The sequence below is a fragment of the Diplotaxodon limnothrissa genome, linkage group LG18 (assembly GCF_057381915.1).
Source record: "Diplotaxodon limnothrissa isolate DT_005_m linkage group LG18, D_limnothrissa_male_GT1.1, whole genome shotgun sequence".
NCBI lineage: Eukaryota > Metazoa > Chordata > Actinopteri > Cichliformes > Cichlidae > Diplotaxodon > Diplotaxodon limnothrissa.
In genome coordinates, this window is record NC_140613.1 from 14,263,181 (window position 1) to 14,286,062 (window position 22,882).

The 22,882-nt window shown below is 38.2% G+C and overlaps 1 protein-coding gene across 1 annotated transcript in view; it reads right to left on the reverse strand.

The window, feature by feature from the left end:
* Positions 1 to 12,328: 12,328 nt before the first annotated feature.
* LOC146613270 (pituitary adenylate cyclase-activating polypeptide type I receptor-like) overlaps positions 12,329 to 22,882 on the reverse strand; it is a 41,008-nt gene continuing 30,454 nt past the window's right edge. The window contains exons 8-13 of the mRNA XM_085378047.1: positions 20,007 to 20,067; positions 19,810 to 19,879; positions 18,746 to 18,840; positions 14,545 to 14,674; positions 12,698 to 12,739; positions 12,329 to 12,475 (exon numbers count right to left, since the gene is read on the reverse strand). Coding sequence (XP_085234173.1) covers positions 12,329 to 12,475; positions 12,698 to 12,739; positions 14,545 to 14,674; positions 18,746 to 18,840; positions 19,810 to 19,879; positions 20,007 to 20,067 — 545 coding nt within the window. The remainder of the gene's footprint in view (positions 12,476 to 12,697; positions 12,740 to 14,544; positions 14,675 to 18,745; positions 18,841 to 19,809; positions 19,880 to 20,006; positions 20,068 to 22,882) is intronic.

Genomic DNA, 22,882 nt, shown 5'->3' on the forward strand with positions numbered 1-22,882 from the left:
TAGAATCAACTTCAAGGTGCCGTTCCACTTACCTACATCAGACCAACCAGAGCAGACCAAAGTGGCCCCTCAAACCTCTTGCATGTAGTTAATTCACCTTTAGAAAATTAATCTTTCTGAAAACATTTACTGGAGATTTTATGTCTTTATCATTTAATATTGAAGTAATATATTTAATTTATCTCACTACCTTAGACTACTTTAGGTTGCAATTTATATGATTAATGACTTAAAATGAATATTTTTGCACAACTTAAATTACATTTTATTGATTTAAACTCTCTTTATATAATATTTCCCCCTTTTATTGTTTTATTTACATTCAGATAGGAGATGGTGCCACAAGAGACACTATTAAAATAATAATAATAATACATTTTAAGAAATAAATAGCTTGACATAAAGTATGGGGTCATATTTGGCTGTTGGTGTAAAGTAAATGTGCTTCAAAGTGCCAAACTGGTTGCCTGACTGGATTTCATTACAGCCCAAAGTTAATTATCAACCAAACGTTCGCCTTGCTTGTAAAAAATGCTCATTGTTTAAATGTTTTGTCTTGAATTTAAACATTTTCTACTTTCAGCCGTAAGTACAGAGTATGTCAAAATATAACTTATATATAAAGAAAAAAAAACAACTCATGGATTGTGTAAATAGTGACTTTTAGTGTCTAGATCAGAATTTCTTTATTTAGGATAACGCAGTATTGTTATGACCTTTTCAAATAAAAGGAACTGGAGCCCAGATCTGTAGACTACATCCCATATCCAGAGGACCCAGAAGATCCTGCCCACTCTAGTCTGGACTATTTTTTGTATGAAATGAAAAATAAAAACACATACAGTATATATAAAAGAGATGTGAACGAACAGTGTTTCCCAACCTTGGGAATCCCAAGATTAGATTGAATTAGAGGGACTGTGAGATGTTAGCCATAATGTGGACATTAATATTGGTTTGTTTTTCCTTCTAGTTCCTCATCTTGATGCTTAAAATAAGCAGCCTGTCCTCACAGAGTGTGATGATGGGTTGTGAGTTGACTTAGTTTTGTTTTAAGCGGTTACAGATCAGAAAGGTTGGGAACCACTGGTCTACTATCTGAACCAACTAGAGCCTTTAGCTGCTCTACTAGTGGAGCTCGAGTCCCCTTTTCCCTTTTCAGACAGATTTTTTTTGCAAACTGTGAACATAAACAGTACACGTGCCATATAGTGGATGCTTTCACCCAAAGCTCTTCATAGTGCCATGAGTTTAAATGTACATCGTTTTATTGTAGGGGAAAGATTCCCACTGTCAACATGCTCTTGAACATAACAGATTTCATTGTCTCTTGATCTCTTTCCTCCAAGCTTGAGACCATTGTGCCATAATAAATTGTTCCTACTCTAATTTTAACCATCCTACGCTCATATTCCAAAGTGCCTAGTCGGTCACAAATAGCTATCATTTTTACATTTTTACAGGTAATCTAAAGGTGCAGCGAGTCATTTCAAAGAATGTACAGAGTGGTGGATTTCAGTGTAGATTGAAGAAAATATGCTTTTTCCATTGTGTGTCTCAAAACTTTATTAGTGAATTTCTCATCATTGTCAGTTTATTAACTTACACACAGTGTAAAAAGAGTCCTGCTGTGTAGTTTTCCATAATTTTTATTTATTTTATTTATCTCTTGGTTTACAGCCATGATGTATCTACAACACTCATTTTAGCAGCAATGTGAAAGATAAATGGCTTCAAAACAAAACAAAAAAACAAGTGGTGTAACAGTCAACATTAAAGGCTTTAATGTGACAGCTCTTGACAATCGCTGATTTTTGCTCATTTTTCTGTTTTGTTTGTGCAAAAAACAGACTGAGAAACAATAATTGTACAAGTGGGAAAATTATTTAATAGAATAAAATGTGAAATGATGTAAACAAAAATAGTTTTTTCACCATATTTATTTTATGTACCATCATAGTTGGATTCTAAGAATGTAGTATCTTTGAACAATGAATTGATGATACTTTACAGATAAGGATGTATATTTATTTTCCATGAAATGGTGCCATGTAAAGTGACTATATGTACAGTATACATGCTTTTTTGTGCATAAAACATAGTTGTGGTTCTAATGTATGATTTCATTATTTTGAGTGATGTGGTGTTCTTGGTCTAAGTGCCATAAATGTAGTGTCATAAGAAGTGAGAGTGGGAGATGCATAGCAAAGTCTCTCACTCTAGAGAAAGACAAAAAACACAAGAAGCAGATGCAACCTCTGAAAAGTAACATTATATCAAATGCATCATCTTTGCAGCTTGTGGACAGTAGAGTGAGGACAACAGACAGGGGACATGATTTTATTCAAATAGATTTTTAGAGGTGGAACAAATGCAACAGACAAAACACAAAGTGTGTAAGAGAGTGTGACTTTAAACACAAACACTCTGCTGCTGCTTAAGTGTTTCTATCACCAGCCGTCACTCTGAGTGTTAAACAGCTCAGATGTAAACGACCATGTCTCAAAGCTGTTACTGTATGTGAAAAAAAGAAGAGTAAAAATGACTCCTTGCTCATTTCCGTGCTGTGTATTTGTCTACCACAGGGTGGCAGTAAAATGTTAAGGAGAGTGGACAGTTTTGACAGGCACTGTTTTGCTCATGTTTAGAAATGTAGGATAGGGGGTAGAGATGCTTATATGCCATATTTTTATTCTTTTTCTACATCTGTTTTTGTGACAAGCCCAACATTTTGATGTCCATAATAAAACTTAAATTAACATTGTTTTGTTTTTTCAATGTAGAGATATGTGTTTTTCTGTCATGCCATATCTCAAATTCCTCCCCTTCACTTTAGTGAACTGTGAACTGTGTCAGTTTTTAACCATACTGTGAGATTAGAGGAAATCTGGAGAATTTGTTTTGATTCTTAGCACTAGCTAGAGGAAAACTGAGCATTGTAGCTTTTAGCTAAATTTTGGCTAAAAGAGACCACACTGCTTTTCATAAACCTCTTCTTGCATTTATTTTAGAATTATTATAACAAACGAATGTATCAAAGAGAAACCCTGATAATTTTTTTAAATATTATATATAGAGATATATAATAGCGTGATAACACGCTTATATCTGTATGCTAGAAAAAGAAGCTATATCCAGTGATTAGGGAAACAGCTAGCCTCTGATCCTCATTTAACTCCCTATTTTATACCCATACCAAAAATACAATATATATAATTTATGAATAAACCTAAAAGGCTGTTTCCCATACCTAGTAGATTTCTACTACCTGGAAGTGACTTTTTTTACTAGAAGAGAAACCCCCCCTCCCCTTAGCTAAATAAGCTACCTGGACAGCAAGCTAATATCTTGTCTTTTTGCCAGCATTTTTAGCATCAATCTCATTTAACTTTCTGCAAAAAAAAAAAAAAAAAAGTAAATGAGTGTTTCTAAAACTGATTAAAAAAATATTTTGACTGTAGTTATTCTATGTGGCATATCTCTGTGCTAAGATGCTGTTACTTTGGCGGTTGTGCTTGTTGAGCCGGTTTTATGATGTTTTGATTGTGTGTTAAGTCTTGATTGCCAATGAATTGAATGTACCGTTGTCGCTCAGCTGCTCTTAAATGTTGCCTGCTATAAATTTGCCATAGTGTACAAATGATGTCTTTTCTTTATCATGTATGCATACTTTTGGCACACAGGTGGACCTCTTGACTAAGACCTGCAGTGTTTGTGGCTGTGATTTTGTACATTTCTTTATGTACCAGTTTTCAGTGTGTGTGTGTGTGTGTGCGTGTGTGTGTGTGTGCATCTGTGTTTGAAAGTTGGAGACTGTAATCTGTATGCATGTGTATGTAATGACAAGCATTTAAATATATGTAAATTCTCAGTTTAATGAAGAAAAAATATCTATGAACTTTCATCAAAGGTTCTACCTGTGACAGTGTGCCATGTGTAACAAGCGTTCTGGTGTCCAACATTCATGTCTCCAGTTGTGTAAAATTGACTGCAAAATAAACTTATCGGTGGTAAGTTGTTGTACTTGCAAAGAGTGTGATTCATTATTCAAAGATGGAAGATTTACTTACATTTACTATCGGTGTAAGAAGTTTACATACACATGGGTGTGAATGTCATGGCAATTTGGGGCTTTTAATAATTTCTTTGAATTGTTCTTTTTCCAGGATGAAATGATTGTACAGTATCCATCTTTAATGACTTTAAAAAAATAAGAATTATCCACACAAGGTCAAAAGTACACGTATAAGCTACATCGCCACTAATATTTGATTAAATACAGAATTGGTAGAGTTCATTTAAATTCGTTGGTTTCCTGGCATCACTTGGCTTTAAGTATAGTCCACAAATTTTCAACAGGGTCGAAGCCAAGCTTAATGTTAGCCTGCTATATTCATTCCAAAACCAGATCCAAGTTTAGGATGATTGTCCTGTTAGAACACCCAATTACGTCCAAGCTTCGGGCTGTTGATCTCAGGTGATGTTGAAGAATATGGAGGTAGCACTCCATTATTCTAAACACTTTGTTGAATGTACTAGTATCACTGACAGCATAACAGTCCAAGAGCACCACCACCATGCTCCTCCAAACATACCTCGTGCTGTAGGAGCCAAATAGCTCAATCTTTATCCCATCTGACCGTAAAACTTTTTCCCCAGAAGACAAGTTGCTTGTCTATATGTGCAACTGCAAATTTCAGCCAAGCTTGAAGGCAGCGATTTTGGAATAGGGGCTTCTTTCTTGATCAGTGCCTAATCAGGCTAAGGCAATGTAATACTGGACCCACTGTGAACAGTGACGCTGGTGTTTCAGCAGTTTCCAGGCTTGAGCTTTTGTGGTTCCTGGGTTGTTCCTGAATGCCTTATCAGATCTTGGCAAAGCGGTGACACATACAAATAACTTGTACTTATGTACAGTTGTTTGAACTGATGATCTCAGAATTTGCAGATGTTTAAAAATGGCTCAAACGTTCTTCTTTTTAGAGCTTCATTGTTCCTTGGACTTTACCATTGTTCTGAGTATCGGTCAATCAAACAAAGAAAAAGAGAAACTACCAGTTGTAGTCAATTATGATTACCGATGAGAAGTTAATATGTCTTTGCTTTATCAAGTCAAAGGACATTTTAGATCCTGAATATGTACTTTTGACTCTGTGTATATTAGAGAAAATCCAAAATAGCTTAAAACTTGTGCGCCTAATTCTTGCTTCTTGTTCTTGTTTTTTTAAAGTCATTAAAGATGCATGCTGTACAATCACTCCATCCTGGAAAAAGAACCGATCAAAGAAATCATTAAGAGTCCAAAATCACCATGACAGTCACACCCATGGTGTGAAAGTCACAACTGCGGAGAAGAACAGGATTTTTGCACTACACGTATAACTTTATTGCGGGGGATTGCACCCAGTGTGAGTAACAATCTTTGTTGGTGTCTGCGCTAAAGTAACCTGAGGGGTCCACTTTGGAAAAACTATCCTAAAACATTAACTGTACGACTTTGATAGATTTAACAGATAATCCTGGGTGCTTGTTAATAAATGTTAATTATTATTATTATTCTAAGGGGTTTTTGGACATACGCGTTCAAGACCAGTTTTGGTCCTCTGCTCCATACGGGATTTAAAAGTAATTTAAAAAAGAGTTTAAAATAAAATAATTTATCTAAAAAAACATTTTATTTAAAACAAGTTGGCTTTCAGTTTATGACTGCAGAATTTGTTCAAGCAAAAGTCAAATCCAAGACACAGAAAATATTTCTTACCAGTTATTGTGGGCAATTGTGTTTATTCAAGCCAAAAAATAAAACGTTTGCTCTCAGCAGCATTAAACTGTTACCCTCATTGGAGTACCATGTCATGAGGAGAACCACCAAAGCTTAATGTTATATTTCACAGTTTTCTATATTTTACATTTCCTACGATTTATAAATTATTCTATTCGATAAAAGTTTCATCCCATTTTATTGAGTATAGCTTCTTGTGTATATTGTATAACATATATTATACTAATTCATATACACATAAAATAAAATATTATTATACAAGTTGTATCTACTTATTAGGCCAATAGAAGGGGGGATAGATGGGCTCAGTAGGATCACTGAGATATCAGCTGCGACAACCGGAAGTGTTTTACATTCATTATGAATCGAGCAAGTAGGGCCTATAGGCATAATTTTTAGGTCTGAGGAATAAAGAGGGTCTGAGGAAGGTGAGGTTTGGCTTCAGGTCCAACATTGTATTTGGGGAAAGGAGAAAATGTGCTTTTCTTAGGTCCTGGTTAAAATTCTGATAGAAAGGAAATCCTATTCTTAGATGGAAAAAGTAAACACTGAATACTTTTAAAACCACAAATGTTCATCTATTACTGTGCATTACATGCACGGGTACACTGTTACAGTGTTTGATGTCAATTGTGTGTAGTTAATCTGGTACTATCTTTGTGTTAAAGATCTTGTATAGTGAAATATTTTTGTACACTAATGTGTCTGCAGCTTTGCTGAATATAAAGACTTAAAAAGTGCAGGGCTGAGATGCAGCATATGAAGTTAAACCAAACTTAACTTCAGAGATGCTGGATGAACTATTACTTTAGGAAATATAATTAAGCAAGCTGTTCCCAGTCTTTATGGTGAGCAAATCTAACAAACTGCTGCTTAAAATAATTACATAATTACAAATGCAAAGGCTTAATGGTTGTACAATTCTCAATACGTATTTGTGTGCACACCTACTATAAAATTTATATACTGACTAGAAAAATCACGTGAACGTCCCCTGAGGTCGGAACAACAACACAGAAAGTCTGAAAAGACATCTTGTGCATCTCTGCAACCCCAGGCACATCTCACAGAAAGGCATAATTTGACACCCTGGGGTGAGGAAGTGTTGTAAAAGCACATGAACACACAGAACTCTGAAAAATGACTTCCAAACTCCAAAAATTGGACCACCTGAGGAGCACTTGAATGCACAAATAAGAGGTGCTATGTTTTATTGTGCTGTAACTTTGGACCATTGTCAGTGTGGGTAACCAGCCCAGTGTTGTTAAACACAACCATTTTATGACATTGTATTATGTAAATGCCAGGCACTCTTTTAATAATTTGGTATTTCTTTAAGTGCAACTAGTACATCAAATGCTCATGATTTATCACATCTGACAACACCATAAATATGTGGAAAGCAGCAAATAAATATTCACAAATCCAATGGCTCATCATCAAACCAATAAGTTAAAACATGATGTACCAATTAATGGCAATGCAAAATGCTTGTCCTGGACTCTCTGGATCGCAGTACTTTAAAAAATTATATATAGATATACATAACATATATATTTCAGTCAGTGAAATGCTAAGTGAGCAAGCACGCACAACTCCAGAGTGGTCCTTCAAAAGTTTCCAGCATAGACTGCTCCTGCTGCTTGCTGCACAGAACTATTTCACATATGTTAGCGATTTCCCAAATCCAGTGTTTCCACAGCTGTCTCTATTGAGGTTTCTCATGTCATGAGCCCATTGCTCAAAAGTTGTCTTCCATAATGATGAAAAACACCCATCACTTGACAACTGGTCATTAGTGGTTCCTGGAGGCTGTTGGGTGTAATTGAAAGCAAAGATTTTTTTTTCTCTAATACGTCTCTAATTCACTTCTCTTGCTGACCATTGTACAGCTGTACAATATGAATTTCCCCAGTGTGGGATAAATACAGTCTATTTCTATGTCTAAACAAGGAGCTTCAGCACTGCAGCCCACATTTTTTAAAAGGCACAACTTATACTTTGCAGACACACAGTCGCCACTTTTTTTCACAGTTTTTACTTGAGATAAAAGCCCTACTCGGATCGACTTGCCATGGTTCACCACGGTTTTCAGGGTCTTCTCTTAGTTCATAGTATCTGGACCAGGTACTAACATAGTACCTGCTTGGCCAGGGTTCATAGTGAACCGAGCTTTTGCTAAAATGTGACGTGGTCAGACTGCATGCCGCCAATTGGCTAGTCAGGGGCATCGCTCAATGAGTCATGATAGCATCCCATTCACGAAAATCAAAAACACTTATTTTGAAACCTGGTAACGAGGGGAAATGGCTACAAAAAACAATGCCATGGTCCCCAAGTCTGATGAAAAGCCACAGACTGAACAGCAGGTATATTCTTGCCTCGATGTCCACCTTTGTTGTAGCATTCATTTCATACATTAACCGTGTATTTATCAATGCTCCGCCCCGTTTCTATAACAATGACCATGCACATTAGGTGGTACTCAGTTGTAATGGAAAACCAGTCGATCCGAGTCAAGACGTGGGCGAGTCGTGGTGAGTCAATCCGAGTAGGTATTAATGGAAAAAGGGGTTAACTAGACAACGTCTGTAGACAAATCACTTTCATTCAAATGATGACCATAGCAGCATGCTAGCAGCGAAAGCAATCACAAGGTTGGGGAATACACATTTTTCCCTAGAAACTGGGGGTTGCTAGGTGGTTACTGACCTATCTATAGGCCTGTTTAACCTCCAGCAAACACTTTTAACTCGTTGGGAAATAAACTTTTTTCCTTCTAACTGGTAATTGCCAGGTAGTTATTGACTGGCCTCTAGGCCAGTTTTTCTTGAATTTTGTGTTTTGGTGGATTTAGTAATTTCCTTTTGATCAATTTGCTACTGTGTTACTGTCACCGCTGCAACTTGACACCTTTCCTGAAACCTGGTTTGGTGGCTTTATTAGGTGGGGTCAGTGTTAGCCTAGCTCCTTGTTTTGTTTTCAGCCTGCTTGCTAAGTGCTTGCTACCTTCAACAGCTGTTAAGCACTATTATGACAGTGTCTTGACACTGCCTGCCAGCATACACACAGTTAAAAGATGACCTCCGCCAGGTAAAGCAGGAACTGGAGAAAAGGATGAGCTAACCATGGAGTTCTCATCTGTCATCACTACACAAGCTAAGCACTTAGCTTCTCTACACTCCTCCTGCTGCAGAACCAACTGCTTTTCCACGCATTTCCTCACTGTGACACCATACTCCCCTTCTGTCCAGTTCTGTTTCTACTGGAGGCAATGGCGTGTCCAGCGGGGTGGCCTGGGGGGGCACAGGCCACCCCCCAAACCAGACTGGCCACCCCAGGTGCCACCCCAAAGGCAAAACAATAAAATTCAATCAAATATCAAATGTCCGATTATGTTTTCACGGTGACGCTCAGATATCCGAGTGTAAGTGAATGCAGCATCGCTTCTGCGCTATGCGCATCACGTTAGCAAAGGTAGGAGAGCCAAGCGCGAAAGATGGCACTGCAGGAAACAATTTTTCGGTGAAAGAAAATGAGGACAGTAATATCAAGTTTGTTGAGTTTAGTAAACTTCGGTGAAATTAGAATACCAAGGAAAGAATAACACTTAAAGAATTATTGCAGCCGTGGAATATTTCAGACAGTATGCTACTGAGGGGAGCTAACATAAGAGTTATGAGTTATAAGATGTAATCTAAGTCGTAACATTGCTGTATGGAGCTGCAGATTTGGTTGCAGGTTAACATAGCTGAACTGGCCATCGGGCATATCCCCAGTGACTTATTTTTTATTTTTTTTGTAATGGCATGAACAATGAGAGGTGGTGGATTGGCCAGATGCAGGTCGATGTGTAGAAATAACTCCGTTGTTTGGTGGTGGCTATGACGGGGCTTCCACAGAGGCAACAGGTGGATGAGGGAAGGGGAGGCAGGAGGAGAGACCCGAAGCAGCCGCCAGTCCGAGTGTCAGGTGAACTGAACTTCAGGTAAGAAGTTATGACCTGCAGTCTATCTGGGTCAGATATAAACCAAGTTTAGGTGGAGTTTATTTTCATGTTGCTGACTTTTTACTGTCAGTTGCAATAACTCATACTGCGTTCTAGCCAGTTTGACGGAGTTTTTATACAGCTGGGTGGGTGCTATGATGTTACTGATAGTGAACTTTATTTTATTCATAAGGTTAGTTAGTAGAGTTGCCAACGGCTCCTTAAAAAAATGGAATGGTCCCTCAATCAGAGAAAATATTACACGTTTCGTATTGAGCTGAGAAGAGACGCAGTTTGTCCCGGACTTTAGCTAGAATGGAAAAAAGACACAAAGCTGGATTTATTCTGTCTTTATGCTGCACAGCTGCCTCTTCTCTCATTCTCTCCCCCTCCCTCTCCTGTTGCTACTTCAATCATGAAACTGATCAATGATCAGCTGATCGGCTTTTCTCTCTTGTTTGTTTATCGCCCACTTTGCGCCAGAAAGAGGAAACCAGCAGATATTGCGCTAAACAACAGCAGCACGTTTAAGCTTGATCAGCTGTTGTTAGAATGTATTTAATATTAATTTCTAGTATCAGCTGATGTTTGCTGGAGCCACAGCTGTAAAGCTGCTGGTCATGATGTCTGTTTAGATATGTGGTGAGAGGGAAACATGAAGATGAAACCAGGAGATGTCCTTACTGAACCATCAGAGCTGAACAGGTGATGGAGAAACAGGTTTACCTTTTAGGTGACATGAATGAGTTGAAGTTATCAACTGTTTCTGAGAGATAAATAACACCAGGATCCTTTTTTATGTAGCTGACAGCTGGTAACTGTGCAGGGGCGGGTCTAGCAAAGTTTTGCCAGGGGGCCAGGTAGGGCATTAACAGGGAAAGGTGGGCACAAAGAAATACTTTTCTTTCTTATTCTCATTTAAAATACCTAGTTTTTATTAAATAATTATCTAAATCTTACAACCAAAGTTTTTATCTGACGTAAAATGTATAGAAATCATACATATACCAACAAGACTGTACATCACTGTCACAACAGCATTTGTTTTCATTCAAAGTCTTTATGGCTTTACTACCTGGTGGGTCGGTCTGTAGTAAAAATGCCCAATTTTTTTGTCCCAGTCCAGTCCTGCAGGTTAATACTGGCAGTGTCACCATGCCAGCTGACTGTATTTTATCATCAGCCAGTGTTGTTCTTTATCAATATTACCAAAGTTTACCATAAGGCAGCATAGAAAGTATTTACTTGCTTTCAGGTTTTATTCAAATGTTAGTCTTTTCATTTGTTTCCCCACTTTTTTCCTGTTTCATAATCAAACACCAGTTTGTGAGAAGATTATCTTCTTTTTTTAACAGGCAGAGAAAGTTTTACATTGGAACTGGCTAATTTGTCAATTGTTTGTTACAAATGTTCGTATTTTAATTTTCAAAAATGTTTTTGCCCAAAACATATGTGCACTATATGTCAGTAAAAATACTATGCAAATATTGCTGTCCTTGAATGCTGAGTAAACACTGACAAAGCACTGATTGTATCTCTTGTACTTTATCAACGCAGTATCTAAAAACTTTGCACCGTAGTGGTTAAAATCTCATTCTAATAAGAGTTAAAAGTGCATTTGGTTATTAGGTTTATAGGGTTATTGAATTATGGTTAAGGGTTGGTAGAATTTTTTTTTAAACATTATCTGCCAATTACATCTGCCACCCTTCTCCAAATCTGTGCCCCTACCTGGCCCCCCCAACAAAAATTTTCTAGACACGCCACTGACTGGAGGTAACCCTGTCATATACTGTCAGGTCAGTTGAATCTGTGGTTTGTCTTATATGACAGTTAAAACCTAATTTTTTATAGTATAACATTTCCTTAGTCTTTTCCCATTATTTTTGGTTCTTGTTCTTCTAATGTGTGTATGCAGGAGTGAATGTACTGTAAGATATTTGCCTGTGTTTGGACTTGTACATTACATCCTGTTTCATCCAAACTAGGAATTTTGTAACTGCATTTTTTAAATAAAATAATCATTGTTGTTATTATTATTAACATTGCTGTTAGTATCATTATTAGCATTACTATTAGCATTATTATTAGCATTATTACTGCAATGTCACCATGCTCACACACTCAAAATGGCAGACAAATTAACATCTGAGGTTTGTCGTCATGTGTCTGCAAATGCTAAATATGATTCCACAACATTTTTGCTCAGTCATTAACTCAGGGCCAGCTCTGTCCCCAGGTTTTCCTCTTTCCTCTGTGGCACCGTGACATCCCTACAAATCAACCACCATCGGAGACGGTCCAAGAAAGAGCACGCTGTGTTTCAAATGAGAAATGTGTGCTGTACCATCCTTAAACTGCAGCCACAACTGCTTCTGAAATCAGTATAATGCATCCTGATACATTTCCTCCTCACTCACCTGTGCTCATTCTGGTAACCTGTTCTTAGAGAGGGGTTGTTGAATTAATGTCATCAGCATGTTCAGCTCCAAGGACTGATTCATTTTTCCCCTTCCTTTTCCTTTGTGAAACATTTTCTTCATTAATGATCTCTGAAATCATACAGAAGAGATGTTGCCACTAGAAGCAGGCAGCCCGAGCCCCCCATGAGTCCGAATTGTGATCTGAGTGATGCTTCTCTTAGCTGGTGTGAGATGACTTTGATTGTGGCACTTCCACAGCCACCTCCGCAGCTCTGTTTGGACCTGCAAACAAATAGAAATTGCAGAAAGTTACAGATGCCTAGGCTTTTTGTTCACCTGTTGAGCAAAATGGTTAATGTCTCTGCAATGCTGCCATTTACCCATACTAAAAAATGTGTTTGAGGTTTTCACTCCAAAGAATAGCTCTTACCTCAGGGCAGCTATTTATGATAAATGTTTGTATGACTTTTTTTTATTACACAAGCTTCCCCTCCATTTGCCTACCTCTCCATTCATGAAACAGTAAAGAAGCGCCACCACAAACCCCTGCAACATAAAAGACATCTGTTTCAAGATAAAATCATAAGAGTAAGAACTGATTGCATGTACAGTCCGCTTAAGGGAAAACAGTGACTTGTGTTGCTAACACTTAATTGCACAAAGCATCACAATAACTTCAGAGAACAAACAAGCAAAACAGGATGAAGCTGCAGGCTTTGAAGAAGTCATTCGGTTGCTGATTTATTGTTGTTTGTTAATTCATTTTGTCATGTTTATGGGATACATTTTGTGCTGCATAAATGTCAACATTCCACATAGTTATAGTCTTACACATGCACAAATATTATGGAGTGGTTATTTATGACCGTGATTATTTCAGCCAGCAAGGGCTGCCGCTCTTAGGGGTCGCCATAACAGATCATCTGCTTCCATTTCTCCTAGTATCTAGTATTCCTAGTATCCTCTTCTGCCACATATTCATATGAATGTACTCTTCCTACATATGCCCAAACCATCTCAACCTTGTGTCTCTATCGCTCAAGCCCTCCTTCTGATATTCTCATTTCTAATCGTGTCCATCCTGGTCACTCCCAATGAAAATCTTAACATCCTCAACATTGCCACTTTCAGGATCAGCTCCTGTGTTTTTGTCAGTGCCACCATATCCCAACCAAACATCACAGCAGGTCTCATTAACATTTTGTAAACCCTCCCTTTTACTTTGGCTGCTATCCTTCTGTCACAATCATCCCAACACTCATCTCCACCAACTCCACCCTGACTGCACTCTCCTCTTCACTTCTGCTGTGCACCCTGTATTGTGTCTTGTATCTACTGACTTTCATTCCTTTTTTAACTTGTCCATCACCACTGCATACAAGAAGGTCCTCAGAGCTGATCCCTGATGTAGTCCTACTCCCACCTTGAACTCATCTGTGTCTCTGTCTCCTACTGCACCTCAGTGATATACTCATACAATACCACAGTTCCTCCAAGCACACAATCAATGACTTCTCTAGATCCATGAACACACAGTGAAGCTCCTTCTGGCCTTCTCTATATTTCTCTATATTTCTCTATCAACTCTCTCAAATATCTTATCTGTAGTGTTGTCTGTGAAGGTTCTCAGTCATCCAGATCATTGCAGTCTAAGGAGCTTGGTGAGAAAAGTGTCTGGACTATACAGCTGTCATCCGAGAAACTTCCGAGAGTGCCAGACCCTCTTGGGGACATTCCCGTAGGGCTTAAAATCTGGGACTCTCCACCAGTTGCTCTTTGAACTGAAGAAGCTTCTTAGATGAGAGGTGAAACGTCTTCAGTCCAGATGCTTTTCTTTCCAAGTTCTGTAGTGTTACTTCTTGGCATGAACCCATACTGCTGCTAACTGATATCACCTCTCTCCTTAACCTAGCTCCATGAACTACAACTGAATGTCTACATGGGATCACTCATCAGCTTTATCCCTCTGTTACCTCCTGTTTTAACTTTGCGCATAATCTTGATAAATTGGAAGATACAATAGGATATCAGTGTGCGCAGGTTTCTCTAAAATATAATAATCGAGTTGAGAAGTCAGTGAATTTTAGAGGGACAGGTGCTGGAACAGACTGAGGGATGGATGGCAGACACCTCACCATCACATAAGTTCATCTGGCCTTCAGCCGACGAGCTTTAGTTATTATTGTGCATGCACAGGTATAAATATCAATTCCATGATGATTCAGATTTGTAACACCTGTGCTTCTAATGTGACAAGGAAAATAAATCTGCTGGGAAGAATTTCAACTTGAGAAATGTGAGTTATTTATTTTTAGCAATTCTTTGTGAACTGTGATTCTGAAGTTTTATACCTGAAAGGAGCCCAGTCCCAGCTCGATGTAGAGTCTGGCTGCTACTCCAGTGTTCTCAGGCAAGAAGGCAAATACAGTGTAGTGCATCCCAAACAGAGGAATCAGGAACAGGGTGGATTTTGCCAGCCTCCTGAGTGAAGCAAAAAGAAAGGACTGAAAAATAAAAAATAAGTCCAGATAATGATGCAACACTTTGAAAGATTACAGTGTGTTACCAGTATGGTCAGCTACTTTCAGTCATGTCAGAGGTACAAGTTTCAAATGCCAGACAGACTAAATGCGTCATTCAGGTTTCATCAAAGCTACAATGGTGGTGTCAGATTTTCATTACACTGACCTTTAAAACAACATCGTCATCAGGCCAATCAGTGGAAAAGATTAAAATGTCAAAACACAAAACCTGAACACATTGTGCTTAGTTCAGCTCATATCACTGATGTCTAAATATCATGTAAATGTTGCCATTTAATTTCTTATGACATTTTGTTGAAACGGTTTCCCGCAAGTAATGTGGTTTGAAAAGAGCAACTCAACATCTGCTTCATCATCAAAAGACACTGAGATAAGTATCATGTTTATGCTCTTCATCATTTACTTTTCTGTATATCCTATTGAGATTGGAAAACCTAGCTGGGTACAGATCCACTCACAAGAGTATCCAGTTCATCAGAGATCAACAGACAGCTGTTATCCTAACAACTGACATGTGTGTGTTTTTTATTCTCACTTTAGTTTCCTCAGTGACACTCTCACGTGTATGAGGATGTTGCAGTATATGTTTTAGTCATCTAGATAGTCAGATTAAACCATAAAATAGCTCTAATCAGAAATATTATCACAGCTTCAACTGCTTAAAGATTAAAGATGGAGGGGAGCTATCAGCTTATTTCAGGTGAATAATTTGTGCCTTTGTGTGAATGCCAAGGTTCCTCCTGAATCAAATTTAAGTTCCTACGACAGGCGGGGCTTTTAATCCTGTGAAACAATCATTGAACTGGTGGAACAATCCTGTCGCACGTCAAAGTAGGTAACATCTATTTCTGGAATCTGGAGCTATTTTTATATGCTCTCATTCTAAATTAATTCAGCTGAGCACAAATGTGCACCAGCCAGATGTCAAGAGAAAGAAGGATTCTTTCAGGTGAAGCAGGGTTTCACTGCTGCTGCAGTAGATTCATGTATGCATATATTATATTAAAGTGTAAGAAGCCGTTCAAACTTTTGTCAAGGGATTTAAACAGCTCCCCCTCACCTTTTCTTCTTACATACTACTGCCTCAGTTAGCAGTTTCCACTTAACACCCAGCAAAAGGTTTACATGTTAAAATAAATTACTATTTATCCAACTGAATTATAAAGAGTTTAGTGCAAGAAAATGATTTAAAGCTCAGCTTTATTAATGCTGAACCACTTTTCTCTGCATATGATGTTTTTAACTCACACCTGAGCTATAGGTTCCCATAAGTAAAGCCCAAAATTATCTCATGTATCCACTTGTTGGTGTTAGACACTTGTAACGTTGATCTTCATTATGGTACCATGATGGTACAGTTCTGCTAATAGCAAGTGAGCAAGTCATGGAGTTCTTGGGATGTATCATTGCAAATCGGGGCGGAAAAAAATATGATATTGTGAGAAATTTTTATTTCTGGGATTTCACATTGCCGATGGATCTATTTTTACCAAAACCATATTTTTTTTTCCTTAAAACTTACCAAGGGCGTAGATCATCTTGCATGGCCACTATGGTGAGGTGAGGCTGCTACCTCACCTGACTTATAAAAGTTATTATGTCATAAGCCAGTCTTGTTTTTATCATTTATTTTTCTGCAAAATTCTGACCGTACCATCTGTCGCAACAAAAATTCAGAATCAGACCGGGCAAGTCTGCTTCTTCTTCAAGTTATTTTCAGCCAGAGAACTGATGCTCACTGGAACTTTTCTTTTTATCTGACCACACTCTGTAAACCCTAGAGTTAGTTGTGTGGGAAAATCCCAGCAAATCAGCAGTTTAGGTAACAGTCAGATCAACCTGTCTGATACCAACAACCATGCCACATTCAAAGTCACCTAAATCCCCTTTCTTCCTCATTCTGCTTGATTTGAAATTCAGCAGGTCGTCTTGGCCAAATCTAGATCCCTACATGTATTGAGTTTCTGAGCGATTGGATAAATTGGATAAAACCAGATTTCAACCCTTCCAATAGTTGAGACATTTCAGTAAGTTATACGACTTTCATCCACATGAGAGAACAAGATTAAACGTTGGTGAAAAGTGAAAAAGGATTAGTCTTCTGGGCACAATATATGTCTGTAAAAATGTAATACACAAAATTTACAGTTGTTTCTAAATATTTGTGTGAATTTGGTTTGATTTATTCAAACCTATACTTGTGATGTGCTGGCTCACATCCAGGCTTCAAAGAAAGACGGTGAAAGTTGCAAACTCACAGAGCATATCCAATCCAAAAAAAAAAAAAACTTGAAAGAGATTGCATCAGAGAGGGGAAGTGTGGCTTTGATCTTATTTTTCAGTCATACAAGACATTTCTTATAAGTACAAATGTAATCTGTAAGAAATCAAATTTTATTCTTGTACAGTGTTTAAATTTTAAACTTACAGATTATTAAAATGATGGTTTATCAAAATAGCACTAAGATTAAGTTCAGCACCCTATGTAAGATGTATGGATATCGAAACTAATTTATCTGATAGGTTATTTGTTCTTCATCATTTCCTGACATCACACATGCACACACTGGGGTAAGTTCAGAGCTCTTTAGAGTGCTGTATTAGCTGATTGGTGCAAGCTACTTCTTTTCTTCCTCACAATCAGAAATCTGTTCATCAGCTGTAAGGTTTCCTGCTGAGACGTATTATCAAATCTCATTTTCACTAGATAAAACAGCCTTCCTGAGCAGTCCATCCTCACAGACTCCTCTTACCTTACTGCTGCCCTAAAGGTTTTTGGTTTTCATATTAATTTACTACTTTACAGCTTCTATTAAAGAGCAGCACGCTTTTTATCAAATCAAAGCTATTATATGTCACATCAATAACTTGTGACTAGAGTGATCATATGTCCCACTTTGCGAGGGGCATATGTTCAGCATTTTGATTGGTTCCTTACATCTCATAAATCAACACTGAGTTACACTTTTCAAAGCCTGGCTCTTATCCAATAAGAGAAAGAAGAAGAGGCCGTCTCATTGGGGGCAATCAATCGTAATCATATAATTGGTTCTTATATAGCACTTTTCTACTCTGCCTGAGCACTCGAAGTTCTTTATACAACTTGCTTCATTCACCCATTTACTTTTTTCTGTGTTTAAGTGTTTTTTATCTAACATTCGCACACATCCACACTCCGATGGGCCCACTGCAGAGGAACTTGGGGTTAATATCTTGCCCAAGGATATTTAGCATGCAGACTGGAGCAGCCAGGGATCAAACCACCAACCTTCTGATTAGTAGGTGACAAACTCTATCTAGTTACCTAGCTACAGTCAGGAGGTATAGCATTTAAACTCTGAACCAAAGAAAATGAATGGAAAGATAAAAATGGCTGAAATAACTAGCATTTACTACACTGTGCAGCAAACCCAATCACAAAGTTCATTAGACTGTTGCAGTAAACTAGCACCAGTCATTTTTTCAGAGTCAGATGAAAATTTCCTGCTTTTCAACCAGGTGCTTTCAGGGTGCTAGGGTGCATGTCCTGTGTGGGCTTGTAAGCTGTTGTTGCCATGATGAACAAACAGAACAGGTGTTTTTGAGTGTTTCTTTTTCTCTGGAAAAGTTTTCATTTGTATTAATGTGATTTGAACTATTTTGTTTAATGTTTTGTCTTGTGAATTTTATGCACCTTATTGAGATTAGGAGGGTGGCCTGCAGGACGCAAATGCATACTGACTTTTCAGAATATTGCTGTCCTTCAGTTAACAGGCAGTAGTCGAGAAACTTGTTGATGCAGTTTTTTCTCTGTTTTTTGTATCACAAGAACGACGGACTGTTCTTCTATTAATTTTGACCAAAAGAGGGAATACACAAGTGCAGACAGCCACATGTAAACAGTTCAGCTAAATCTGGATCTGTTGCATGATATTTTTAAAAACCAGCTATAACAAAATTTTGCACTAGCACAACATTGTACACTGTGCCCCACATTGTCCCACGGTAATAACCTCTCCTCGTGACTCACATAAAGTGTCCAGTGTCATTGTTCCCTGTCATGGCAGAAGATTTAAGCTTTTCAACCAGAATCCGGATGACGTTGACGAAGATGACTATGTTGATCTGGAAGAGAAACATGCACAGTGGCCTAAATGGCAAAATCAGATACACACTAGTTAAAAGACATTCAGTGTTATCACAGGGGAATGAAAAATTTAAAAATCCTGTATCATCACAGGATAAAGGTGATTACTATTGAACTCGAGACAAAGTGAACCACAATGTGTCACTGCAAACGAGAACATTCACTCCGCTGATGGGCCAAATGTGTCTGAGGCAAGAAAAGTAAATACAGGAAAAAGATACTATGTTCTGGACTAGTTGATTACGTGGAAAATCAATGTGTTTATCATATTTATCACAGTAATATTTCAGGAAAAAAATGTACTCTGAATGTATACAGAACTCTGTTGCATCTCATAATGCAAAACGTAAAGAATTCAGGGAGGCTTTTAGCTCAATCTTGCAGCGTACACCAGGAAATTGGGTCGGCTCGAAGTTGGATCAGATCCTCACTATAAACTAACCACTCTGGAGTTTGTCTGGAAGTGGACCGAGTCCAGAAAAAGTACAGGTGAGTAAACAACCTCGGTTAACTGAAATATTACCATGGCTGCCAGAGATGTTCATTTCTACCAACTCACTGAAGTAAAGTTATCTTAATTAACTAGTTAAACTTGTGCCAGGAACAAATGTGATTTGCAAGAAAACTTCTGTCTCTCAGTATGTTGGCAAATATTTATTAACCTTTAGCTTTGACAAAAGAAAATCTGACATCAAAGGATTTAAAAGACAAAACCACCAATACATGTTTCTTAACAAGCTCCTAAAATTTTAAAACATCGCTGGTATATTATTTAATATTTCATGATCACTGCCCCAAGGGCCACAAACTTGCACTTCCTCTGCCTGAAGAATCCCACTTTAGTGTAAAATTTCATTGTAAAACTTTAATTGTAAATCTGCCACCACAAAACAAAAAACCAGACAGGCAAGTTTATCAGGTACTTGGTGTTTAACTCCTATACTCACCAGCAGTGAGGCTGTTATTGGTCCCTTAATAATCCACCAGATGCCAACATTGTCTGTATCATCCCAGCAACTGTAAAGCCAAATGTAATGTCAGTGCAATACTAAACCTACAAAAATAGATATAATAGTTCACATGGACTGGCAAGCTGCTTTAAATAAAATGCAGAAATATGAAAGTAACAACAGTAAAAACATACCCTCTGTCATCATAGAAGAATCTGGTCAAAACCCACAGTATGAGAACTGTAGATGGGAGCCCTAAAACGTAAGGGCAGGAATTAATTATGCATGCTCTGTTTACCTGTCAAGTAAAATCAATCCGAACATTGCTCCAGACCAAACGCATCTGTTTGCTGCATATTTCTTTGTTGACAAGCATAGAAAATATTAAGTTGACTCTGTGTAAAAAAAATTCCATGCTACTTGCATCTGTTTCATGCCCAAAAAAAAAGGAGTACACAGAGAATAAAAGCAGGAGACACGAGAGAGCAGGATAGTAAAGCCAGAAAGAAGCTGATAAGACGCATCAGAGCCACCGTGGTTACAGTCTGAGCACCACTCGTGTGCACACACGTAAACACACCTCAGGTGCTTTGTGTAAAAACATTCAGGACAAAAATATTTACATATCTTAACATATTCATCTGTGTAGTTTCATATTTTTTTAAGCATTATTATGGCTGTTATTGTTGTAACTTTGTATAGGGAATATCACAAGCAATCTATCACCAACCCAACATCTGTTGTCCAGGTATAAAATATGATAATTTGGGGGAACAGCCGAATTTATTAAGTAATCATCCTTTTATCAACAGCTGAAACTGCTGTGCATTAATTCTTGGGTGAAAATAAGGCGAATAAGGAAATCCTGGGTTTTCAGTAATAGCGGTTCTGTTTTTTCTTTTTCTTACCAGGTTATATCGCCATGGTAACTTGTGGGTCATGTTCAACATTAGACAGGTGAAATCACTGCCTATAGATTAATCGACTATGCAGAAGACTGTGTAAACATTCCCAGAACATGATAGTAAAATGATCTAAAGTCTTTGTGTTTGCTAAATCAACTGGCACGTTCAGGTATGGATACAGATCAGTGTCAGAATTATTTGAACTACCTTACGAGTCAAAATATGAGCAATAGTGCTCATTACTTTCTTTTTTCTGGGGGGAGTTTAACACTTGCTGTGACAAGTCGTCAGGGTTTCTTACAACAAAACTGGGATTTCATTTGACAAAATGCAATCTTGGAACCACTGATGATCATCTGGCAACGATTTAGCTCTTGAGATCTTTGGAATCATTTACATTCGTAACTAATGTTTGGTGCACACAAGCTAAATGATTGAGCTAATAGGCTAGCCACTGGGTTCTCTGATGAGCTCCGCTCATCTTTATGGGGAAATTATGGTTCACCAATGGCAGTGTGGGCAGCCTGTGATCAGATTAGGTTGCTGTGGGTCCATCAGGTGCAGAGAATAGTAAACTTCTAGCACACGAAGATGATTTGGGGAAATTTGTGGAATTTTTTTGAACTTCTACCTTTTTGCTACCTTCCCTGTCCCCGCCTACTCATAAACCGATCAGCAACGAACACACTCATCCATGTCAAGCACCATGCAGCATGGATTTTGGACGACTGTTGGGAGCATATTTACATAGTTTGAAAACCCCTCTCCGTGGACAAATCCCTCCATAAATCGAAACAATCGGGGTAGCATAAACTAAGCATGACACAGGCTCTGCTTCTATGCCACAACACGGAACAAATTTTGCTTCCTCCTTCACACACTGCTTCAAATCACACCATGAATGTTTCAGAAGAAGTCTGCACAGTTCTCACCACATTTTTCTTCAAGTCAATCTGATCTATAAAGAGGACAGAGTCATTTTTCCAAACACAGACGAACTTGTGTAATACTTCTGACTGAAACAAGCTCTGTCTTGAGCTGGCCTTAAAGCCATGTATTCTCATTGTTATGGGTACTTTTCCCTATGTAACCCTCTGAACACAGGCAGGATTCACAACAGAGTCCAGTATCAGCACTGGACTCTGATACTGCCTCATCTTAAACCTGAATCAGTGGTGAAAGATGCACGATTAGCTATTTGTCCATGTTTTTTCTCAACGTGGAGGAAAAAAAACAAAAACTAAGCTTCAGAAAAGGCAGTAAAAAAAGCAGGAGACCTTGGGCCTGATGTCTCACCCCATTTCTCTCTGACAGAGGAGGGGACAGCAACGCTTTCATGTAACCTTTTTTGAGTGTAGAGTGAGCGATGAGGTGATTCAAGTTGAGTCATACAGTTCAGAAGGACAAAACAAAAACACTGTGATGTGACGTGGTGCTGTATGTGTGCATGTTTGCACTTCAGTCTTGCGTCGCTGGTTACCGTTGGAAATAAATCCTTGTAAACAAAACTTCTCAACAAATTCATCACTGCGGTACACACATCCACATACATTTAATAAATGTATTCCTTAATGATAAACGGGTGATATTAATAAGGCTTACACAGTCTGCATTTTTGCCAGCTGGCTCAAGAGAGCTTAAAGTGCACACAGCATGTTTGATACTGCACTACTGTACAGTGCTCCTCCACTCACACGGCTCAGGAGCTGAACTGGTTGCACTCCATTGCTTTCAGACTGTATTATGTGCCTAAACAGTTTTTTCTAATATCATAGTTTGATTTTCCTTGTTAAGAATCAGTCACTCTGCTCTCTGTAAACCTTTCACATTACTGACTGGTCAGATGCCTCCATTTCCGCCTCTTCCAGGGAACCACCCTTGCAGCTAGATTGGGAAGCTGTGGACTAACTTATTGAAATTATAACCACCTTTGTGTGACTGATTAGGCTGATTGCTGATGTCAGAGAAGAGAGAGGGGAAAGATATCCTGAGTATGTTGTACCTGCTTTGAAGCACAGCCCCAAGAAGCATTCACAATTGTAATTATGACTAATCTCACAATTAAGAGATCTTCTCCAAAAGGTTAAGGAGGTTGTTAATCAGAGATAAACTACCTGGTGTAACTTATGCTATTTTATTAATAATAACTTTTAATATTGTCTCAT